This window comes from Sphaeramia orbicularis, chromosome 4 (assembly GCF_902148855.1).
Source record: "Sphaeramia orbicularis chromosome 4, fSphaOr1.1, whole genome shotgun sequence".
Lineage (NCBI taxonomy): Eukaryota > Metazoa > Chordata > Actinopteri > Kurtiformes > Apogonidae > Sphaeramia > Sphaeramia orbicularis.
The window spans coordinates 47,254,955-47,275,732 of record NC_043960.1 but is presented as its reverse complement, the minus strand read 5'-3'; the positions used below and the strand labels follow the sequence as shown (position 1 = coordinate 47,275,732).

At 39.6% G+C, this 20,778-nt stretch overlaps 1 protein-coding gene across 5 annotated transcripts in view; it reads right to left on the bottom strand.

Annotated features, from left to right (window-relative positions):
* The window catches only part of cep350 (centrosomal protein 350), a 40,097-nt gene that overhangs the window by 15,059 nt on the left and 4,260 nt on the right, over positions 1-20,778 (bottom strand). For all 5 annotated transcript variants that reach the window (XM_030131332.1, XM_030131334.1, XM_030131335.1 and 2 more), the window contains exons 6-22: positions 19,899-20,494; positions 19,599-19,712; positions 19,011-19,133; positions 16,923-17,039; positions 15,512-16,227; positions 15,293-15,411; positions 10,980-11,977; positions 10,270-10,423; positions 9,089-9,258; positions 8,799-8,985; positions 5,102-5,268; positions 4,640-4,803; positions 4,192-4,302; positions 3,892-4,032; positions 3,585-3,712; positions 2,523-2,630; positions 2,015-2,205 (exon numbers count right to left, since the gene is read on the bottom strand). In XM_030131332.1, coding sequence (XP_029987192.1) covers positions 2,015-2,205; positions 2,523-2,630; positions 3,585-3,712; positions 3,892-4,032; positions 4,192-4,302; positions 4,640-4,803; positions 5,102-5,268; positions 8,799-8,985; positions 9,089-9,258; positions 10,270-10,423; positions 10,980-11,977; positions 15,293-15,411; positions 15,512-16,227; positions 16,923-17,039; positions 19,011-19,133; positions 19,599-19,712; positions 19,899-20,494 — 4,304 coding nt within the window. The remainder of the gene's footprint in view (positions 1-2,014; positions 2,206-2,522; positions 2,631-3,584; positions 3,713-3,891; positions 4,033-4,191; positions 4,303-4,639; positions 4,804-5,101; positions 5,269-8,798; positions 8,986-9,088; positions 9,259-10,269; positions 10,424-10,979; positions 11,978-15,292; positions 15,412-15,511; positions 16,228-16,922; positions 17,040-19,010; positions 19,134-19,598; positions 19,713-19,898; positions 20,495-20,778) is intronic.

Below are 20,778 nucleotides of genomic sequence, written 5' to 3'. Positions count from 1 at the left end.
GTAATGTGAACAAACATGTGAAGAAGCATATTTGATTGAGTAAAGACACTTTTGGTCTTTATTTATATTATAAAATGGTAGTTTTTCATTCATTGCCTCAGGGCAACATTGCACAGATAGACCACTTCTGTTTGAACAATAACAGTCCAATGGATGGAGATGTGTAGGGATGCAAAGTTCAAAATTATATCAAATCAAAATTATAACTTTTTTTGCTGTACTTTCTACCAAGACTCACAGGAAATGGATGCATAAACATTTCATGGCTGTAAGGAACATGATTGGGCAGTTACGGTCATTCATTCCATCAGTGAGGACAGTGAGCTTCAAGAGAATGACAGTGACGAAGAGTGGACCCAGAAACAGGTTTGAGGGACAGTTAGGAGGTCAGGGTCCTGTCAGTACAGTAACGCGTGTGTGCGTGCGTGTGTATATGTTTCAGTGGATGAAGAGAGGTATATGACCTATTATGCCTCCTGGTTTCTTTTGAAAATAGATGGCCTGTCTGACAACAATGAGTCTGATGAAGCAGTGGTACCACTGGCTGATGTTCCACTTCACGGACATGACCAAGGTGACTGACTGGCTGTTTTACCAGAGAGACTGCAGCAGCGATGGGACAAGAAAGAGGAAGAGTATATGTTCAAGTCATATATCGCAAAAAGGGCAAAACTGGCAAAAATCTGGAGCGTAGGAGAGACCATCCCAGTTCCACAATTGCTGGAGAGTATGAAGAGGAGAAGATGACCCACTATACCCATTCCTGTCCATGATGTGCATTTGGACACCACAGCCCACTGGATGGACATGGATGAAGGCAAAGGGAGATGGGAGGTACCAGGATGCAAAGGTACCCCTAAGGCCAAGTACTGAAAATGTGATGTCCATCTGATTCACATCTACCAACAACTGCTTTCTGAGGTTCCATACAGAATAATACAAACTAACAAACTTGATTCAATCAGTACCACACAAGAACATACGTTCAAAAACACACACACACTGAAGCTCATTTCTAACCCACTGATTAATAAACCCTTTGTGGCTGATGTATATAATATAGAAAACTTGGCGTCTTAGTCCTCTCATTGCATTTTGTCACCCTGAGGCACCAAACCAAAATCTGGTGGTGGTGGGGCACACATTTTATTATTGATGTATCATTAGGGACCCCCAAGCTCCCAAAAACTAGGGTGAAATATTTTTATCCCCCAAAAACAAAAAATTCATGCCATAAACTTCTGCATCCTCTTACTACTAGAACATTGGTAAGATTTGGTGGTACTATGTGCAGACAAATTAAACAAGGGTTCCAGAACAGTAAAATTTAAAACCTTTTCCATGACTTTGAAAGTGGCCAATTACATAATTCAGTTTAGATTCAAACAAACAACTAACATTCAACCATCATGGATTGGACACCAGGTCCAGGGTTTTTCCTTTAGTATTTCTAACTGTGTAAGGCTTAAATGTAGCCTCAAAGCTGAAGAAACAGAAAAAGTGGTGGTATTTCAACACCACGCTGGGGACAAAAGATAGCAGAAGAGCTTCAATGAACAGGGTTTTATTTTCTGGAAGGAAACATTTTCAGAATGGGTGAGAGAATTCATTAAAATGGGAAATGTGTTTTGTCTTCATATCTGACCACATTTGTTTTGTACTTCTTTGACCTATTTTCACACTAGTAACACAGTTAAATAGCAACAGCAAAAAGGCTATCGCACCTGAGACCTTCAGAAATGTAAGAAGAATACTGGCGTCTACTCCTGTAATTTACAAGAAATCTCTGTAGTAAACTTGTCTGAATTTGACAGGTTTACACTGAAATTTTAAAATTCCATGACTTTTCCACTTTATGATCATGAATGTCCAGTAACATTTATGTACATACATTTTCTCCAGCCATGGGGGACATTTATGTTGTAGTTCCCTTTTATGGTGTAATGTGGCTTAGTATGTATGGAGTATATATGCTTTTTCTGTATGTACAATCAGTGCGCATGTCCTCTAGTACCTTTTTCGTCCACGACAGAGGGGATGCTGTCACTGCACAGAGAGTCATTTGCAGCTATGGGAACCTCGTCCTCTATGGAAGTGCTACCTTCTTCCCTTTCTGTCCTCTCCTTAGATGTTCCCCGTCTCCATTTTACTTCTGAATGTGAGGACACATTTGACGGGCTATGGTGGCTGCTAGAGTCAGCTCCACTGTAGATAGGGTAAAGAGATCATATTGGGTTTCTTGGTTGCTTCTCTTTTTAAAACTACAAAAGTACTGAGAGAGCGCAGACCTCTGCCAAGGCAGATCAGTCCCCGCCCCCGCAGAACATCACCAAAATTTAATCATTTGTTCCTTGTGCCAGAATCAACATTTCCTGAAAATTTCAAGAAAATCCGTCCGTAACTTTTTGAGTTATCTAGCTAAAAGGCAAACAAACCCTGATGAAAACATAACCTCCGCCGTCACACTTAGTGGAGGTAACACATACAAGAAGACAATATTCAATGAGAGGCTTGTCTCGTACCTGAGTTCAGGTCTTCTGAAAGGTACAGAGTCTGAGTGATTGAGGCTGTTTTGCGAAGACAGGGGCTCATTTGGCCTGCTCCCTCTGCTGGACATCTCACTAGGGAAGCTGAACCAGAAATACATAACAAATTTTACTATACAAAGAAGGAGCTCTTTGACAGCAGTCACACATCATATCTAACTTGTAGAATTTAGATAAATAACACAAGTATGAGTGAGTCTGATGAGTGACAATGTTTACTTTCAACAACAGTGTGGAAACAGGGAGGGAGAAAGGGAGTTTATACATCACAAAAGTCAGACAGATTGGATAAGTTTTTAGATCAGAAACAAAGAGAGGTAGATATAATTTAAGTACTTTGCTAATTTTATTGTCTACAAATCTAATCTACTGCACCCCCCCCCCCCCCCCATAACAATAACACAAACCGTTTTCTAACTTTTCTTTCATGTGAAATTCAATAGCAAACTACTGACTAAAAATACCTTTTCCATTTTCTCCTCCAGGTTACAGAACTTTATTTACATTCAAATAATCTTAGAATAAGACACTCAAGATTACAGTGGTGTGACTTTCTTCTACAAAAAAAAAATCCAACTTAATTGTCATTCAATTGTGATCAAATGTGATTGCATTTGTCTGTTTCTGTCACTCTTGACAAGGTTATACCAAAATTACAGAGCCATATTTTTTTATTAATTGGTGGATTATCAGAACACAGGACAATGTAGAAACTTTCAAATGCTGACACAAATCCATAAACAAAAAAGAAACAAATTATTCTGATGGAATTTGGTTGAATGAGTAAACTTGGCAGGGATGTGTGCTACTGTGAGCTATTCCATCCGGTGTAGTATATACACACCACAGCAGTAGAAGATGTTTATTTTACTCAGTAAGTTAACTATACATATGTTCTTAGTGTTCATTCACTTTTGGCTCCATTTCACCCTGTGATAATTAAACTTTACAATTAATCCATGGTTGACGTGTCCTGAACTGTGGAGGGAATCATAGATGACAGATCAACCATGGTCTGTTACATCATTCATACTTTACCTGTCAGAGTCAGCCTTTTCCCTCCTCTGCTTCATGTGGGAGCTGTGTTCTTGCTGGTCAGAGGATTCAGTAGCAACAGGAGGGACAATCACAGCCCCCATTACCTGTGAGTGTGTCATTTCTGTCATCTGACAAACACAATATGCTGGTTAAATATTTGATTGGATGATTCTGACCTTTGATACTACACTTTCAACCTCTGCATTTACTGTTATTTCTTTACTCTAATCCAACAATCAACTGGCTTTTGTAAACTATGAGGACACAGGCTGTTTTCCAGACAGAAGGGAAGGAAGTGATTGCTAACCTCTTTGATGTGTCGGGCAGTTTCGGCCGTGTACCGTGCTGCCTCGGCCTGTTGACTCATCATCTTAGTAGTTGCCTCCTGGAGGCCATCCAAAGTCTGTTTTTGAGCTGCGGCCAAGCTTTCCTGCAATTCTATATGAGCCTAAAGACAATAATGCATGCACATCATACTCGCAGAAAAATAAAAGTACTCACACAATAGAATACAAAAGGTCATTGTCTGGCGGTTTCATCTACAAAAACAAATGTTTATGTTATAAGTAGAAGTAACTAATTAATGGTATTTGTGTGTATGTCTTACCCTGGCAACTCTCTGCTTGTTTTCCTCCAGCTGTAGCTTTGTTTCCAGAGCTTCCCTTTCAGCCTTAATCTTCAGCTCATACAGCTCATGCTCGTGGCGCTGCTGCTTGGCCTGCAATGTCAAAGTGCATAGAGGAGATTGATTAAGTGAGTCTATACAGCTGAACAGTGGGCAGTTCACTAAAACTTATTACTTTTTTACATTTCAGTGATAAACAGCAAACTTTATGCATGCATACATTAAAGTACAGTGTCCAAAGCTGTTTTATTGTACACATACAGGCTGCATAGTTAATGTTCACTTTTCATATGGAAAACATAATATTGGCTGCAAAATTAAAAGCTCGTGGTTTGCTAATGTAGAGAACGAACAGTGTGTACTTGTTGGATGTTCAAGTCTTACTTAATTCTTTAGTTACAACTTAATAAGCAACAAATCACTCCGCCACCTTGAGCATTTGAGCCAATGATGCACTTTCTTGCTGAGCCATGGACACGCCCATCAGCCTTTCAAGGTCGCCCAGCTGTCGGGCTGACTCTTCAATAGTTTCCAGGTAATGGAGCTCTGCTGCCATACGCTGCTGCAAAACTGCAGGTGAGTACTGTAGCTCACCTAAAGAAAAAGGCACATGTGGTGGAAAAAATGAACAGAGGAATGTGGCAGAAAAAGATGCCTCACATTCAAATCAGACGCATAGAAAACTGTTAAGAAAACATCTGTGCAACCAGGCCATTAATGCAGATTTGTTTTTCTGTCTTCTACTAGTGCCTAGTACACTAGTGAACTGAACCTACAATTGATGTGACATGTGATAACAAAAATGTGGAACAGGTAGTTCTGTCATAGTTGGAAATGCTTTTCTTTCTAAACTTCTGGCACATGTATGAAAGACTCCATCAGTTTGAGTTACCTGTGGTCCTGGTCTCTGTGGTTCTACCAGTCTGACCCCCCTCAAGCGAACTGCCCCTCAGAGGATCACTGGGAGAGTGGGATGGATCAGGAGAACTGAGGTCTGGAGAGCCAGGAGAAGACTGCCCGAGCCTGCCTGGTGGAGACTTCTTTGCATCCAGCCCCAAACTAGAAATAATAAAAAGCAAAAAAGTCTGTCAAAGTAATCCATCAAAGAATAATAAATGTGATATGTTTGAAGATAACAAAGAGTGCAGCTTTGTTGAGGATTTCATTCAGAATCTCGTTATGTATTAGTATAGTTAATCATTTTCAAGATACTTAAAAAACATCTCAAAAAGTTAGAAAATGATTTCATTGGTTTTATGGATTTATTTCTTAAATACAGATCATGTACCACAACAACTGTAGTGTCATTAGGCCTGGTAAAATGATAATGACTGTGATACAAATTTATTTGATCATATCACAGTATATTGTGATAATATTCCTTCAATGGCTAGGACTAACATGACACCATTTTATATCACTTTCAATGTGGTAATTATTTGTCTTTAGGGTTGATTCTGTTTAAGATAATTTATTGAATTGATGAGTCAACCACAAATGTTTCTGTTGCTCCAATTTCTTTTTTTTTTTTTTTTTTTTTTTTTTTTTACAATTTTTATTTCTCATTTTTATCAGTACAATACAATCTCCTCAAACTGAGGAGCAGGAAAAGAACAAAAGAACAGAAAAACAAACACGTGAAAAGAACAGCCTGTGTTGGTGTCAGAATATTTAAGGTCCCTTAATAGATACGTTTGTCTCTGAATGTCACCCATTTTCCCCAGTTTTTCAGAAAGAGATTTTCTTTTAACTTCAGTTTATATGCAAGATGTTTCATGACAAGTATATCATCTATGATTGAAAGCCATTGTTTATAAGACGGAGCATCAGTCTTAAGCCAGTTCATTGTTATGGCCTTCTTCCTGGCCACCAGGAAGATCTTGACAAGATATCTATCTTCTTTATGCACCGTTTCTTCCAAATGTCCAAGGTAAAGAGCTAGACAAGAATTTGGGACTGCATATCTCAACACATCACAGAGAGCTAAGTGAACCTTCCCCCAGAAGGGTTGGATAACCAATTTCATTTTTAACAAATTTAAAAAGGCTCTTTACAAAGGCTGCACAAACTGGGTCAGGCATTTTAAAGAGAGCAGCCAGCTGATCAAATGATAAAGGCAGACAGGACCACCAGGCCCTGGAAAGTCTAACACCGCCTGAAGCAGCCTGTACCTGCTGTGAGAGGCCCAGACCATGAATAGCTGCACTGTACTGTTCAGATTATTAAGAGGCCAAGGACGATGTCTACAGAGATCAGGATACACTCAGCTTCCTCACCGATGACAGCACACACTTTCTTCAACAGTAATACACGGACTATATTAATATATTAACAAATTTCATGCTCAAGCCACCAGAAATTGGAATGCAATCTGCCTGAAGTTATACATGTGCTGTGAATAAAGGGACATTTATAACAGCTTAGGTCACAGTGCAGAAAAATAAGCAAATACAAGTATACAGTCATGAATTGTTTTGCTTTTTTACTTCAAGAGATACACAAGCTCCACAAAATAGCAAAAATATGCCACTTTGGCTTCTAAATACCTCTACTTGGCTCCATTGTCCCTACTAAGCACTGAGATTTAAGGAAAAAAAACCCCTCCTTTCCTTTGGCAGTGTGCCTATGCTGCGGTGAGGCTGGCTGACCTGACCATCCACCCTACAGGCCCCCGAAACAAAATGCTCACTGTTTGGGTCTTGGGTTGAACTGCCGCCTCCTCCTGTTGCTACGTACTACACAGCTGCTGAACTAGGGCTTGAACTAGAACATTCAAGATATTAATATCGAAAAAGCAACGATATATCGATATATCGATCCCACTGCTGCCATAGAAGCTGAGCTGAGCGCCTACATGCAGTCCTCCACAATTGACAATGAAGAGGACCCTCTTCTGTGGTGGAGAGCTCTGAAAGTCAACTTTCCCCAGCTTAGCAACATGGCAAGAAAATACCTGTGCATGCAGGCCACCAGCTCTCCCTCAGAGAGAATCTTTAGTGCATCAGGCAACATTGTGAGTTGTGAGAGGTCCTGTCTGAAGCCAGACATGGTTAACAAGCTAGTGTTCTGGCAAAGAATCTGTAGAAGTTGTGCTGTAACTACCTCTGTTCTGAGAGTAGCAAATGCATTTTCTGCAGTTATGTTGTCTTTAGAAGAATATAATATGTTGCACTTCAATGCACTTTCAATGTTTCACCTTCCACCAGCTGCTGCATATATTCATTGGTAAAGCAGAGCTGCAGTAAAATGTTTGATATGTAATTTATTTATTCGTACTTTATGTTAATGTGGATGAGTGGCAGTGAGTTCTTATAAATAAAACTGCACTTTCCACATTCTTTTGTATTATGACGTTTGCATTTTTCTGAAAAATGCTTGGTTTTCACCGAACCCGTAGTCATATTGTATCGTATCGATATTGAGATATCTGGCATGAATATTGAGATATGAAATTTTGTCCATATCATTCAGCCCTATGCTGAACCCTCAAACCTTCGACAGAACAGCAAGCCATAACACTGTTTGGACTTGAAGCCTCATCTGGGACTCTCTCAGTGAAGTGTAGTAATTAGTCATGCCAACATAAATTCAACTTTAAGTAATAACAGTATATACAGCACCAACAGAGCATAGAGAAGCCACACTATTTTCATCTCAAAAAGTTAGAGAATGGTTTCACTGGCTTTATGGATTTATTTCTTTAATACAGATCATGTAACACTGCTACTGTAGTGTCATTAGGCCTGGTAAAATGATAATGACTGTGATACAAATTTATTTGATCATATCATAGTATATTGTGATAATATTCCTTCAATGGCTATGATTAACATGACACCATTTTGTATCACTTTCAATGTGGTAATTATTTGTCTTTAGGGTTGATTCTGTTTGATAAGTCAAACAAAACACAAAATGTTTTGATGTTGTACTGTCTTACTAAAGCATTTTATGTGAATGGCCATTTCATAATTTGACTTGTTTTAATGTTCTACTTCCTGAAATCTACAGACTACACACAATAGTTTAAAACCACAAGTATTCCTCTTCAACTTTCACTCAGGACCAAATAAAAAAAAAAAAAAGTGCATGTGGAAAACTTTTAGCATAATATTTTTGACTAAATCGCCCAGTCTTGAGTCCCAGTGCCCTAAAAAGGAACATATATAAATGAATATGCATTAAAAAATAAGTATAAAACATGCAAAAGTAAACCATTAGGGCCTGTGTCCACAACCACGGTTTTTGTGCTTATTGTTGCCACATTATTGACAAATTCACTTCTGCATTATTCATTACTGGCTGCTATAAAATACAATATCTGAACTATAACTGTTGCTGGCTGCCAGAAAATAGTTTTAAGACTTTGTCAGGCAAGCATGTGGTTGTTTAACCTTCAAATTCCAGCGCCCTGTTGGCGCAAAGTAATGTTACTGAAAATCAGTAATAGAAATGTTAAACACTGACAACCTTTCATTGTTCACTATGATACTATTAATTTGGTATCTTAGAGATTGACTGAAACACCAAAGAATGTTTTTTTCTACTGAAGCAAAAAAAAACATTTTTTAAATACTCATTATCATTACCTTTGGTGAGAAAGTCCAGAGACTTGGCCCAGTGTGTCATTGGACTGTCCACTCTTGGCCTGGCTGTGGGTTGAGCTCCTCTCTGAGCCCTTCTTTCTGGATTCAGAGGACAACACTTCTGAGGGAGGTGAGCAGGAGTTCCTCTGCTCTTCCACCAGAGTGGCATCACTGTGGTCTGATGCAGTGCCTGTACAGGACACACAGGAATATTTAAAATATGCAACAACGAACACTACAGCAAATAATCATAAATTGACACTTGAACTTCAACTGGTAAATTTGATTCCCACCTCTCTTTCTGGTAGAGTTCTTTGATCGGGGTGAAGAGCCAGATGTGGAGCCAGAGGACAGACATGGCGATTGCACAGATGAATGAAAGGATGAATGGTGGGAATGTGTGCCCCCTGAATTTTTCTCGTAAGGAGACCTTCTCAGCAGCTCCTCAAAATGTCTACTAACACTGTTTGAGAAAGGCAGGACAATGAAAAATATTAAAACTCACACTCACATGTACAGTCTATGTCACAAAAAAAATAAACATAATGAGGAACAGCATCTTCTAAAGGGCAAGGTCAAGGGTGTCATGGATGGACAGCCCACTACTTTTTGATTCAGGGCAAAATGTAGTTTCAAATATTTTTAAATGAAAAATATCAAAAACTACTACATCACAGATGGACAAAAAATTAACGTCTATTTTTGCAAGAATTACAAAGTTCTCAAAAGTGAAGTTCCTATGACATTTTCATCCTAAAATGTATTTAGTGTATACTTTAAACCCTCTATTTTACAACTTAATAATTGGCTCGAGGAAAAAAATATTTTATCATACCTAAATAGCAAGAGTTTTGACAAATGGCAGCATCCCGGATGGACAAAGCCAAAAACGTCACCGATGGACAACAAAAATAAATATAAAATTTAATTTTTTTTATGTCAATTATCAATATCATATACTTTTTTCTACAGTATTTACAACATACAAATAACATTAACATTATATTAATATGTATTTTGCACAGACATATGTATTTGTTAATTTTAAATACTGTGTGTTTAGAATACGGCATAAATACTACAATAGTGAAATATCAATGTATTTGGAATAAATTTAGTTTATTTATGAGAGTTTATAAAATGAACCCAGAATGGCAGCAGAAAACTTTGTCACTTTTAAAACATTCACACTCATGAAACTCGATAAATTTTTTTCACACATTTTTTCTCATTTAAAAACAAATTTTCCTGAAAATATAACTTATTACCTACCCAAAAATATACGTTTGGTGTAGATTATTGTAATTAAATTTTTTTTGACCAGATGTTAACCTTCCCTTGACTTCACCCTAAACTGGAAAATAAAAACTGGTAAAATAAGGAAAGCACTAGAGGGACTGAATTAGCTTTCAGTGTGCCACGAATGCCCCCCAGTGGTCATTTTAAAAACACATCCAACTGTCATTTCTTTTACCTGGGTGTATTGGAGCCTTTCTTTAACTGGCCACTGGCTCCGCTGCAATGAGTTGACACAAAATCATCCTCGTAAACTGCTACGTCTCCAGGGCCATTTCCAGAGTGCAAAGAATGGCCAGAGGGAGAGTTCCTTTCTGAATTCCCCTCACTCGCTGTGAGACAAAGGTGCGAACAAAGCAGTCAGCAGGGAAACAACTAACTTAACATTATACATGGTACTTGATGATTGTATGAACATTATTACTTAAGACAGTCAGATCTGCACAGATCAGATGTTTGACAAATAGTTATTAGCTAAAGTCAGAGCTTGAATCTGACAGCGGTTGACGGCCAATCTTAAACCTCTCCATTGGTCTGACTAACAGTGAAGAAAATTGATAGCTCAAAAAATTGTACATGGAATTCCATAGACTTCTACAATTGGTTTGGCATTCAATAAAAGATTTCATAATTAATGACTTTCACTTTAATTTTAAGGAATCCAAATTTATTCATTAAATTATTTAGGTATTTACTATTTCTTTGACCAAGGTGTTTATTCCAACTGATTATAGTACACTGTTGCTCATAAAGTTGGAATTTTTACCTCTTAGGTAGATTACAATAAGTGAAACTCTTCTAGTATGAACACTAAGAAAACAGAAACATTCAGCGTTTGAAATTTGTACAAATTTTGAGAATACACATGCCTCTCTTATATGAACTAACCTTTAATATACCCGTGAAGGTTCTTTGTGAAAATGTTGATGACACTTAAAGGACTTCCTTTGTTTAGTTCTTCCCAAGCTGTTTTGCTGGCATCCTGCTGAGCAAACAGGGAAGTTAAAGCAGAGCAACTTTCTGCCTCTTTGTGGAACTCAGACAGCCGTTGGTGATGACCTCGCTTAGCAGCACAGTATTCCAATGCCTCAAGATGGTCTACAGGTATGGATACATGATTGTGGGTAGGATGAGAGGGACTTGGTTCACCATCAGAAAGACTTCCTTCACTCAGAGGACCCTCACTGATAGATCCTGAACTTGAGTCACGTTTATCATCCTTGTCAATGGCTCCATATCCACTTCTTTGTACCAATTTATCTATTCTCTCTATTGTCTCCAAACCATTTGTTAGCCTCCTTTCTGGTGTATGGCTGTTTGGAGTGTACCCTGTTATGTTGGCTGAAACTGTTTGTGGACTGTTGTGAAATCTGTCCTTTTCTTTCTGTCCTTTAAAGGTCTGATTTCCTGTTCCTGGAGGAGCTATGCCATTGTATGAACTATGACCTGCATTTGTTAAAATCTTATGGATCCTAAAACCCATGTCATTATTTTCCACAGCTGTTTCTTTACTGTTCGCCTGCATCCAAGAGCTGTCATTGCGACCAATGTGAGAGGACCTAGTAGCCACTAGACTATCCACATCCAGTGTAGTTGCTGCACCATAGTTGATCCCATCTCCAGCAAGCTTTCGTGCCTCACTCTCTATACGGTTGGACAGGGAAGCAGCTGTAGCCTTCAGGGCCTCAATGCGTGACATCTTTGACCGTGATCGGTTTGGTGCCATGGCTGGCCGCTGGGCATGCTTTGCATCTCCTTCAGCAAGTGCTGTCTCCAGCCTCAGGAGCTGAGAGAGGAGATGGTCATTGGTACCAGTCATGGGTCGGACAACTGGGATCAGGCGGTCAGGCTGAAGCAAAGAGGCTACTCCATAATCCAGATCATTCCTACAACAGTGGATTAGAAGAGTAGAGAGGAAAGAAGTACAAAACTTACTTTGAAAAACTGTTGATCAACCAAAAGACAAGCAAATTTATTTATGTTTGTGATAGGGGTGTGCAAATAGATCGATTATTAGATTCACCGTGATGAGACACGTGACGATTTGATAACGATTCATAAATGTTCAAAAACAATTATTTTTCATAATTACTAACTGACAGGGACACAACCGCAGCACACAGCAGGAAAATAAAAGTGGCGCATGCCGCCTGGACACCTTAAAGAATGGACTGGGGGAACACAGTAACACCAACTCTAAGTGTTTGGCTATAGTTACAGAGCATGAGATTCACCCATTGGGTTTAAAAGCTAGCATTTGGAAGCAGGGCTGTCGTGCTCTGATGCAGACAGCGAAGCACAGATACAAACTTCTGAACCTAAAGTATTTTGCCCAGGAAGCAGTTCCCAAATTGTACAATGAGACCAAAACCAAAGTAGTGGAATTACAGAGATAAGCGGGTAGGATAAGTCCGACATTTGATGCCTGCTTTGATTATGGATCGCGAAATCTTTTGTTTGCTGTGGGATTTATGCTGCTCATTGAGGATTTTGTTTGGATATCATTTATTACGACTGAATAAGGTAGCGCTTGTGTTGGTTCAGATTGAATTACCTGTTTTATACAGTCTTCTACAGAAGCATGTGTGTAGGGAGGGTCTGAGAGTTAGAGTGGGTTCCTGGGGAGTTTTTGAGGGGCCAGAAAAACTAAATAAGCAATTATTTATTTATTTATTTTTTATTAGACTTGGACAGAAATCTGTGAAAACCACTTTTGATTGAAATAAGTCTTATTCATCTCTAAGGACACTTTATTTCTTTTCCTAAAAACTACTGTACTGTACTGCTAATAGGTATATATTTTTGAAAAGTATTGCTTTTGATACAGCAAATGTTTTGCAGGTAACTGGAAATCTTTATTTGTGAATGAGAGCAGCTTTTGCTGTATATGCCACTGCTACCTTTTTCCTGTTGGTTCCCTCGTGGAATATACACTATATTGCCAAAAGTATTCGCTCACCCATCCAAATAATCAGAATAAGGTGTTCCAATCACTTCCATGGCCACAGGTGTATAAAATCAAGCACCTAGGCATGCAGACTGCTTTTACAAACATTTGTGAAAGAATGGGTCGCTCTCAGGAGCTCAGTGAATTCCAGCGTGGAACTGTGACAGGATGCCACCTGTGTAACAAATCCAGTCGTGAAATTTCCTTGCTCCTAAATATTCCACAGTCAATTGTCAGCTGTATTATAAGAAAGTGGAAGTGTTTGGGAACGACAGCAACTCAGCCACAAAGTGGTAGGCCATGTAAACTGACGGAGCAGGGTCAGCGGATGCTAAGGCGCATAGTGCGAAGAGGTCGCCAACTTTCTGCAGAGTCAATGGCAACAGACCTCCAAACTTCATGTGGCCTTCAGATTAGCTCAAGAACAGTGCGCAGAGAGCTTCATGGAATGGGTTTCCATGGCCAAGCAGCTGCATCCAAGCCATACATCACCAAGTGCAATGCAAAGCGCCGGATGCAGTGGTGTAAAGCACGCCGCCACTGGACTGCAGAGCAGTGGAGGCGTGTTCTCTGGAGTGACGAATCGTGCTTCTCCATCTGGCAATCTGATGGACGGGTCTGGGTTTGGCAGTTGCCAGGAGAACGATACTTGTCGGACTGCATTGTGCCAAGTGTAAAGTTTGGTGGAGGGGGGATTATGGTGTGGGGTTGTTTTTCAGGTGCTGGGCTTGGCCCCTTAGTTCCAGTGAAAGGAACTGTGAATGCTTCAGCATACCAAGACATTTTGGACAATTTCATGCTCCCAACTTTGTGGGAACAGGTTGGAGCTGGCCCTTTCCTCTTCCAACGTGACTGTGCACCAGTGCACAAAGCAAGGTCCGTAAAGACATGGATGAGTCTGGTGTGGATGAACTGGACTGGCCTGCACAGAGTCCTGACCTCAACCCCATTGGACACCTTTGGGATGAATTAGAGCGGAGACTGAGAGCCAGGCCCTCTCGTCCAACATCAGTGTGTGACCTCACAAATGCGCTTCTGGAAGAATGGTCAAAAATTCCCATGGACACACTCCTAAACCTTGTGGACAGCCTTCCCAGAAGAGTTGAAGCTGTTATAGCTGCAAAGGGTGGACCGACGTCATATTGAACCCCATAGACTAGGAATGGGATGTCACTTAATTCATATGCAAGTCAAGGCAGGTGAGCAAATACTTTTAACAATATAGTGTATGTTGGATCACTCAGTGGTTTGACACAAATAAAAGATAATGAAGGCACATTTTTTTTGATTACTTGAATTTATAGATACTGACAAATACACCTCGTTAAAAGTATGAAGTAGCCACAGAGGGAGAAAAAAATCCTGAATGGGGAAAAAAGATGCATCGATAATTGTAATAATCGTTATTACCGTGCTAATCATTGATCAATCGAATCGTAGCACCCTGAATTGTAACTGAATCGACTCGTAAGGTGCCTTAGATGGCACACCCCTCGTTTGTGAATGCACTCAACTTCAACACCAATGTGACATTTTGATTGTTTTTATTCTATTGTTGTCAGGGAGTAACCTTGTACATCCAGAACTGAAAAATATACGCAGGGTGGGGTTGTGAAGTCTTGCCAAAAGTTTGAGGATGCACGGAATAACAAGATCTAGTCACAAGTTCTTTCTTGTTAAAGTGCTCATTGGTTAAATATTTGTCAAACCCATAGACAGGCATAAGGAATGACCAAGAGAAATAATTTATAAAAAGTTATAAAAATGACAAAATATCGAAACACAAGGTTTATACTTGACAGTAGTGATATGGAACCCCTGTGGATTCATACTGTATCTTATTTGTGTTTGGGGGCAGAACACATGATAAACAGTAAATGGATAAAAAAATAAATATCATGTCTGTTTAAAGAAAATAAATGATTTAGCCACTGCAAAGAAAACAATATTTTAACTTCCACTTAATTATATGAAATCTTCATTCATCTAAGATTACTATCAAGGACTGAACATTTGCCCTCAAGTATTTGTGTTTAATCCTGTACTTAACACAGCACTACAGGGACTGTTAAAAAAAAACAAAACTAGACCTCTGAGAATAAATGCTACTCTATTTGGTGCAGTCTGGTGATTCCATGCTTATCACAAACAAACTTTATTCAAGAAGATACAAGACTAAGTAGTATGGAGTACTGGAGAACATGTACTGAAGACTGATGAGGGGAATGAGGCTGGTTTGTGAATGTGTGTTTACCTGGAGAGTGGAGGGGGAGGTTGATCATTTAAAGACCTGTCACTGCTTGAAGGGCTCTGTGGTGGTTCAAGTCTTTTATTTTCTTTGTCTGACTCTCCTGAAGGTTGGTACATCGGTCTCTGTCAGAATACATAAAAAAGTCACAAATGAATCATTTTCTCAACATACACAACGAGTTTGTAGTTACTAGTTTTTATGTTTAATGCTTCTCTGCGTTACCAGTTGACTAGGAGCTGGACCAGGGAGGGTCTGCGTGGCTTCCTCCTCCAGCTGCACCCCCTCCAGCAGCAGTTTGGTGTAGGTCTCTTGCAGTCGCTTCTGTACAGGTGCTACAGTTGGCTCAGTGGGGGGGCCTACTGTTTTGGCAGTGCCTCTCTGCTTCCTGTAGAGCTCCTGCAGTCTCTGATTTCTCTGCTCTGCCTCTTCCTTTAAAGCCCTCTTTTCTTCAGCTTGACGCCTCTTTCTCTTCTCCTGTTGCTGGGCGATATACTGTCGAACCGTATCTGCGTCGTAATGTCGTTTTTTCTGGCCAAGCTCAGTGGTATCAGCAGTTTTTGGTCGATGAGTAAAAGGGCTGGCACTGCGACAGCCTCTTGAGGAGCTACCTGTTGCACCAGTTGTTCCCCAAGCAGAGACCGGAGCCCTTGTTCTTGACCCCGATCCCCATCTCCCTCTCCTTCCACTGAATCCTCCTCGAGATCTCTGCCGGGCTCTCTCCTCATTCTCAGGTGCTTTACACTCCAGCTGAAGGTCACTGAGTATCCCCTGGATATCTGCTGACAATATGCCTGTGCTCACACCCACTGCAGCCTTGTTCTGAGCTGCATTAGTGGTTGTGGAGTGGCTTTTTGACCTGTGAGGCCTTTCTTGGCTGTTAGGGCGAGACTGACGGTCCAACTCTGAGCACTGGTCGGATCTGGAGCGGTGATGGACAACTGGTGGACATTTGCAGAAGAATATAAACCTATCGTTAATAAATTATAGTGAACTTAATAAAAAATATTCTGCACAATTGTTTTGATGAAATACTTTAATCCCATGGAGCTCAAATCCCACTTTCACTATTTTTTTTTTTGCATTTTGACTAATTTTGTTATGTATGTATAGGCCACTATATTTTGGATGCATAAAATACTGGAAAAAAAAAAACGTGTTTGTGTCTTTCAAATTTTTTATTTATTTGCCATACTTGGCACCTTAATAGGCATTTGAATGTGAAATATTGTAAGATGCTACAAAGCTGTTTACATTTAAGATCTGGATTAAGAAGTGTTTGGCACAACTCAAATATGAAAGTATGTTAAAAAAACAAGTTTGGGGTGCATGCTTGCCACTATCTATTAAGTAGTTCAATCTTCAATTTCCTTATTAAATTTTACAGCATCTAATCTACTCAGCGCTTCGTTAGAACAAAGTGAACATTATTGTATTTCAATGCCCAACTCCACCCATCAAAGTACACACCGCCCTGAAATCAGCCTTGGGAAATCAGGCCACATCCAATTGTGCATCCAACCAGAAACAGTCTGTCACTCTATTTCTGCTATTATGAAATGAGATAAAATAGTAATAAAAGAAAGGGATGGTATGAATATACACGTAGGTTAGCGTTTAGGTCTCCAGGTCCCACCTGTTTTGCTCTTTGTGTCTGATGGTAGGTGTTTTTCTTCCCTGGGCGATTTAGGAACTGGACCAAGTACCATCTTCACCAGCTTTTGGCCGTCCCGCCACGATGCAGGGCTGATCACTGCAGAGAAACAGGCAGTTAACAGACACTGCTACAAAAGGGGATTGTTATTTATTATGGTCCATGTAGACGCATGACTGTCAGCACTGCATGCATGCCACTACTGGTAAAGTCTCAGCTTGAAAATTAACACCCATGTTTCATGGAGAATAAAGGAAGCATGCAAAGAAGTGCAACAGCACAAATAATACAAATTTAAATGGTCATTCCATATCACTTATACTGGTTTAATACCAACACAGTATAATGTGTTACAGCATGTGAAGAGCACTCAAAAACCTTTGAACCTAAAAGTCTTACAACTCAGAGTGATTTTCCATTACATGTGAATTACAGTGAAAAACACTTCCTGGTAATGAAGTTGTACCTCTATTAAGCAGCTGTGTATAGGGGAGATGAGTCAACTGACCCAGCCACGGATTTTAGTTGACTATTTATAGCACTGGGCCATACAAACCAAAGACCAGCCAGACTTCAGAGACAACACAAATGTCACAAAAAACACACAGACCAGTGAATGAAAAGAGAAAAACCAAAGGTATTTAACAGTGAGTTTTGAGTCTGTATCCTTCAACAGTAGTGTCAAAGAGACTCCATCCATCACTGAGAGGATCATGCCAACCCTGCAACATTTATTCATTGACAAAAGTAATCCATTGTGTTCAAGTCTACACATAGTCAGCTAGATTACTATAATCTTCAGATATATGACTTTGAAAACATCCTTGTGAGTGGGGAGGAGGATGTTTTCTCAGCTGTTAGAGCTCTACTACAAAAGAAGTTCTGCAGTATGTGGATTTGACTCCTATATGAGAGTGTGTGTGTATGCGACTTGCTGGTTAGAAACCACATGTCAAACATAGTGGACATTGCTTAAGGGATTAGAGTCTTAGCGTGGCCTCAACTGCCAGCAAGGGCTCAAGTTCATATACTGTCCGGGTACATACACAGGCCTCATATGGAACAACTAAGTCAGCAGAAAGACAAAACAAAATACAGTCCCCTGGGTATCAATTTTTTTTGTCTTTCAAATGCATTTCTAATATGAATTTTTGTTTAGCTTGCAGCAGGAGTGGATGGTTTGCTAAAAAGTAGAGATTACTGAGGACAGCATTAGAGCTGCAACCGATTAATCAACTAAGTGCTTGAAGCCAATGCAAAAATTCCCGATTCGATTAATCGACTTGAATTGATTAAAGGGAGATATTCTATCACAGTTTTCCTGAATCGAAGCTTCTTTGTGCGTCACAATAAACGTCTGTGTGAAACACAACAGTGGAACCAATGTTTAACAGCAGAGAAATGAAGGAAACAAAGCTTTGATTCAGGAGAATTGTGGTTGAATGATTTTTTTTGGATCACTTTGAGTCGATTAATCAGTTGCAGCTCTAGACAGCATTGCAATTTGTGAGTCTACTTTCTTGGGCATCAAGCAACAGATTACTGATAGTTTTGATACGTTTTTTTTTTTCCCCCAGCAGTAACAACATTTGCATCTTTTACTGAGTACAGTGCTCAACTTAGGGTCACTGAATCCAAAATATCCCTGTGCACATACTGAACAAAACTAACCTTTAACACTCATATATGCAGGTTGACATTGTAACTGTGATTAGTAGTGCAGCTCTTGTCTGCACATGAATAAAGTAAGCATTCATGAAACAATATCACACTCACTGACATCCATCCCATCAATCACCTGAAATTACTATATAACATGACAGAAGTAAGGAACAAAAAATAATGGTCAATAAGAAATGTGAAATATGAAAACAAAATATACAAACACCACAGTTCCTTAGCTTTCTAAGCACAGCAAGTCAACATGTAAGATCACTGGTTGTGGAGCATACACTGATCCATGATAAAATCCTGCCAGACAGTTCCACATGCTTAGCTTTCCTACTGTCACTAATTAAAAATAGATCAGAGAGTGGTTTGGCACTGTAACATAAAAGAGGATTATTATACCTGGTTTTGCATTTAGGTCAGAAGCAGGGCCAACTCTTTGGACTTTTCTGACAGGTTTTGGAGGCCTCCTCTCTTTGGATACATCTACTCTCTGTTCTTTTTGCTGATGGGACATACTGCTGTCTGCATATACAACACACAAATACAGAGAATATGTCAGAGCAACAATTATTAACAAACATTGCTTCATAAAATAAAAAGATGACAGGTGGCTGAAATACATATCCTGGGAACAAACTAAACACACACAAACTATGACTGACATATACAAAGAAAATATATTGATGCTGAAGTCATCATGAATGTGGACATGCTCTTAGAAATGACATTTCTGTTAGTGTCAGTTGTTTTTTTTATTCAGTTGAATGCAGATGATTGTCATGATTAAACAACTTCATTAGCTCTAATAATTGCATTACAGTGAATATCTAAGGATTGTAAGGGGGTCCCAAGCAGGTCAGGAATCACTGATTGATTTCTTATCATAAAAGCAGGTATTATTCTGGGCTAAAAGATGTGACATCCCTGCCAATGTATAAAATTGTAAAAGCTGTATGTAATGAAATAATTTTTGTTTCCTATGCATACCAGCAAACTGTTGTGAGAGGTCTCTGTATATTTCCCTGCTGAGGTTATGATATTCCTCCTCCTTCCAAACTTTCCCATCAGAAGTTTGGATCTTTGTCTCAGTAGTGTTAAAACCTAAGTAAAAGAGAGAAAAATGTGAACTGCAACATACAACCTCAGGCTATAGGTCTTAAAATCACATAAATCCACATACCATTATTTCATTAATTAACAAAATGTTTATGTATGTATATATATATATATATATATATATATATATATATATATATATATATATATGATAAGCTCTGGTGACAATACCTTTGTATATGGGTGCAGGAGGTGCAGCTGCTACTTTTCGTACTTTGGCTGTGGGCATGTTACTAGTCTGCACAGCTGCTATTATCGGCTGTTCCAGATAACTAAGCAGCTTCTCTCTCTCTGCAGTCTCCTCCAGATGTTGTCGCTGCCTTCGAATACGCTCTTTGAGTTTCTCAAGCTTATCATCAGGTTGGTGTCTTCTTAAATTCTCCAACCTCTGGGAGGCTGAGCCAGGGCTGGTAGATGGAGTGCTCCCCCCTCTGTGTACGGAGCCAGGGGTTAGGGCACGGCTATCCATGCTCTGGCTAAATTGTGCTTTGCAAGTGCTGTCTGTTTCTGTTCCAGGATGGGACTGATTTTTAAAAGTCCTTAGAGTGTCCAGGACTGGCTGGTCGTTGAGGTAGCGGACCTCGGTACTCTCCAAAGCCGAGGAGTGTGTGCTGTCCAGGTCTCTGTCTGTCTGTTTGTCCCTGGTGTCTCTCTGGTAGACGAGCTGGCTAAGCAGAGGATTTAAGGGAGTTGGAGAGTAACCAGGCACTGACTGCAAACTGTAGAGCTCCTGCTGAGAAGAGGGATGTGGTGGTGGAGTGGCCTCTCTGGATACAAACCAGATTACATGGCATCAGGAAGATCAAGATTTACGATTATTTACCACTCACTGTGCATACAGATGAACACAATTATGAGTCATCAAAGGGTAGGTGTACCATGTGTTCAACTGACATGTAACTTTCAATCAGTGATAACTATTAAGAATTTAAAATTATACTGAAGTGAACTCATACTGCTTCTGGTACTGCAAAACTTAAGACACCCTGACTGTGATGGTAGGATACGCTTACTGGTGACTTGGTAATCAGAACACCAAAAGGCAATCAGA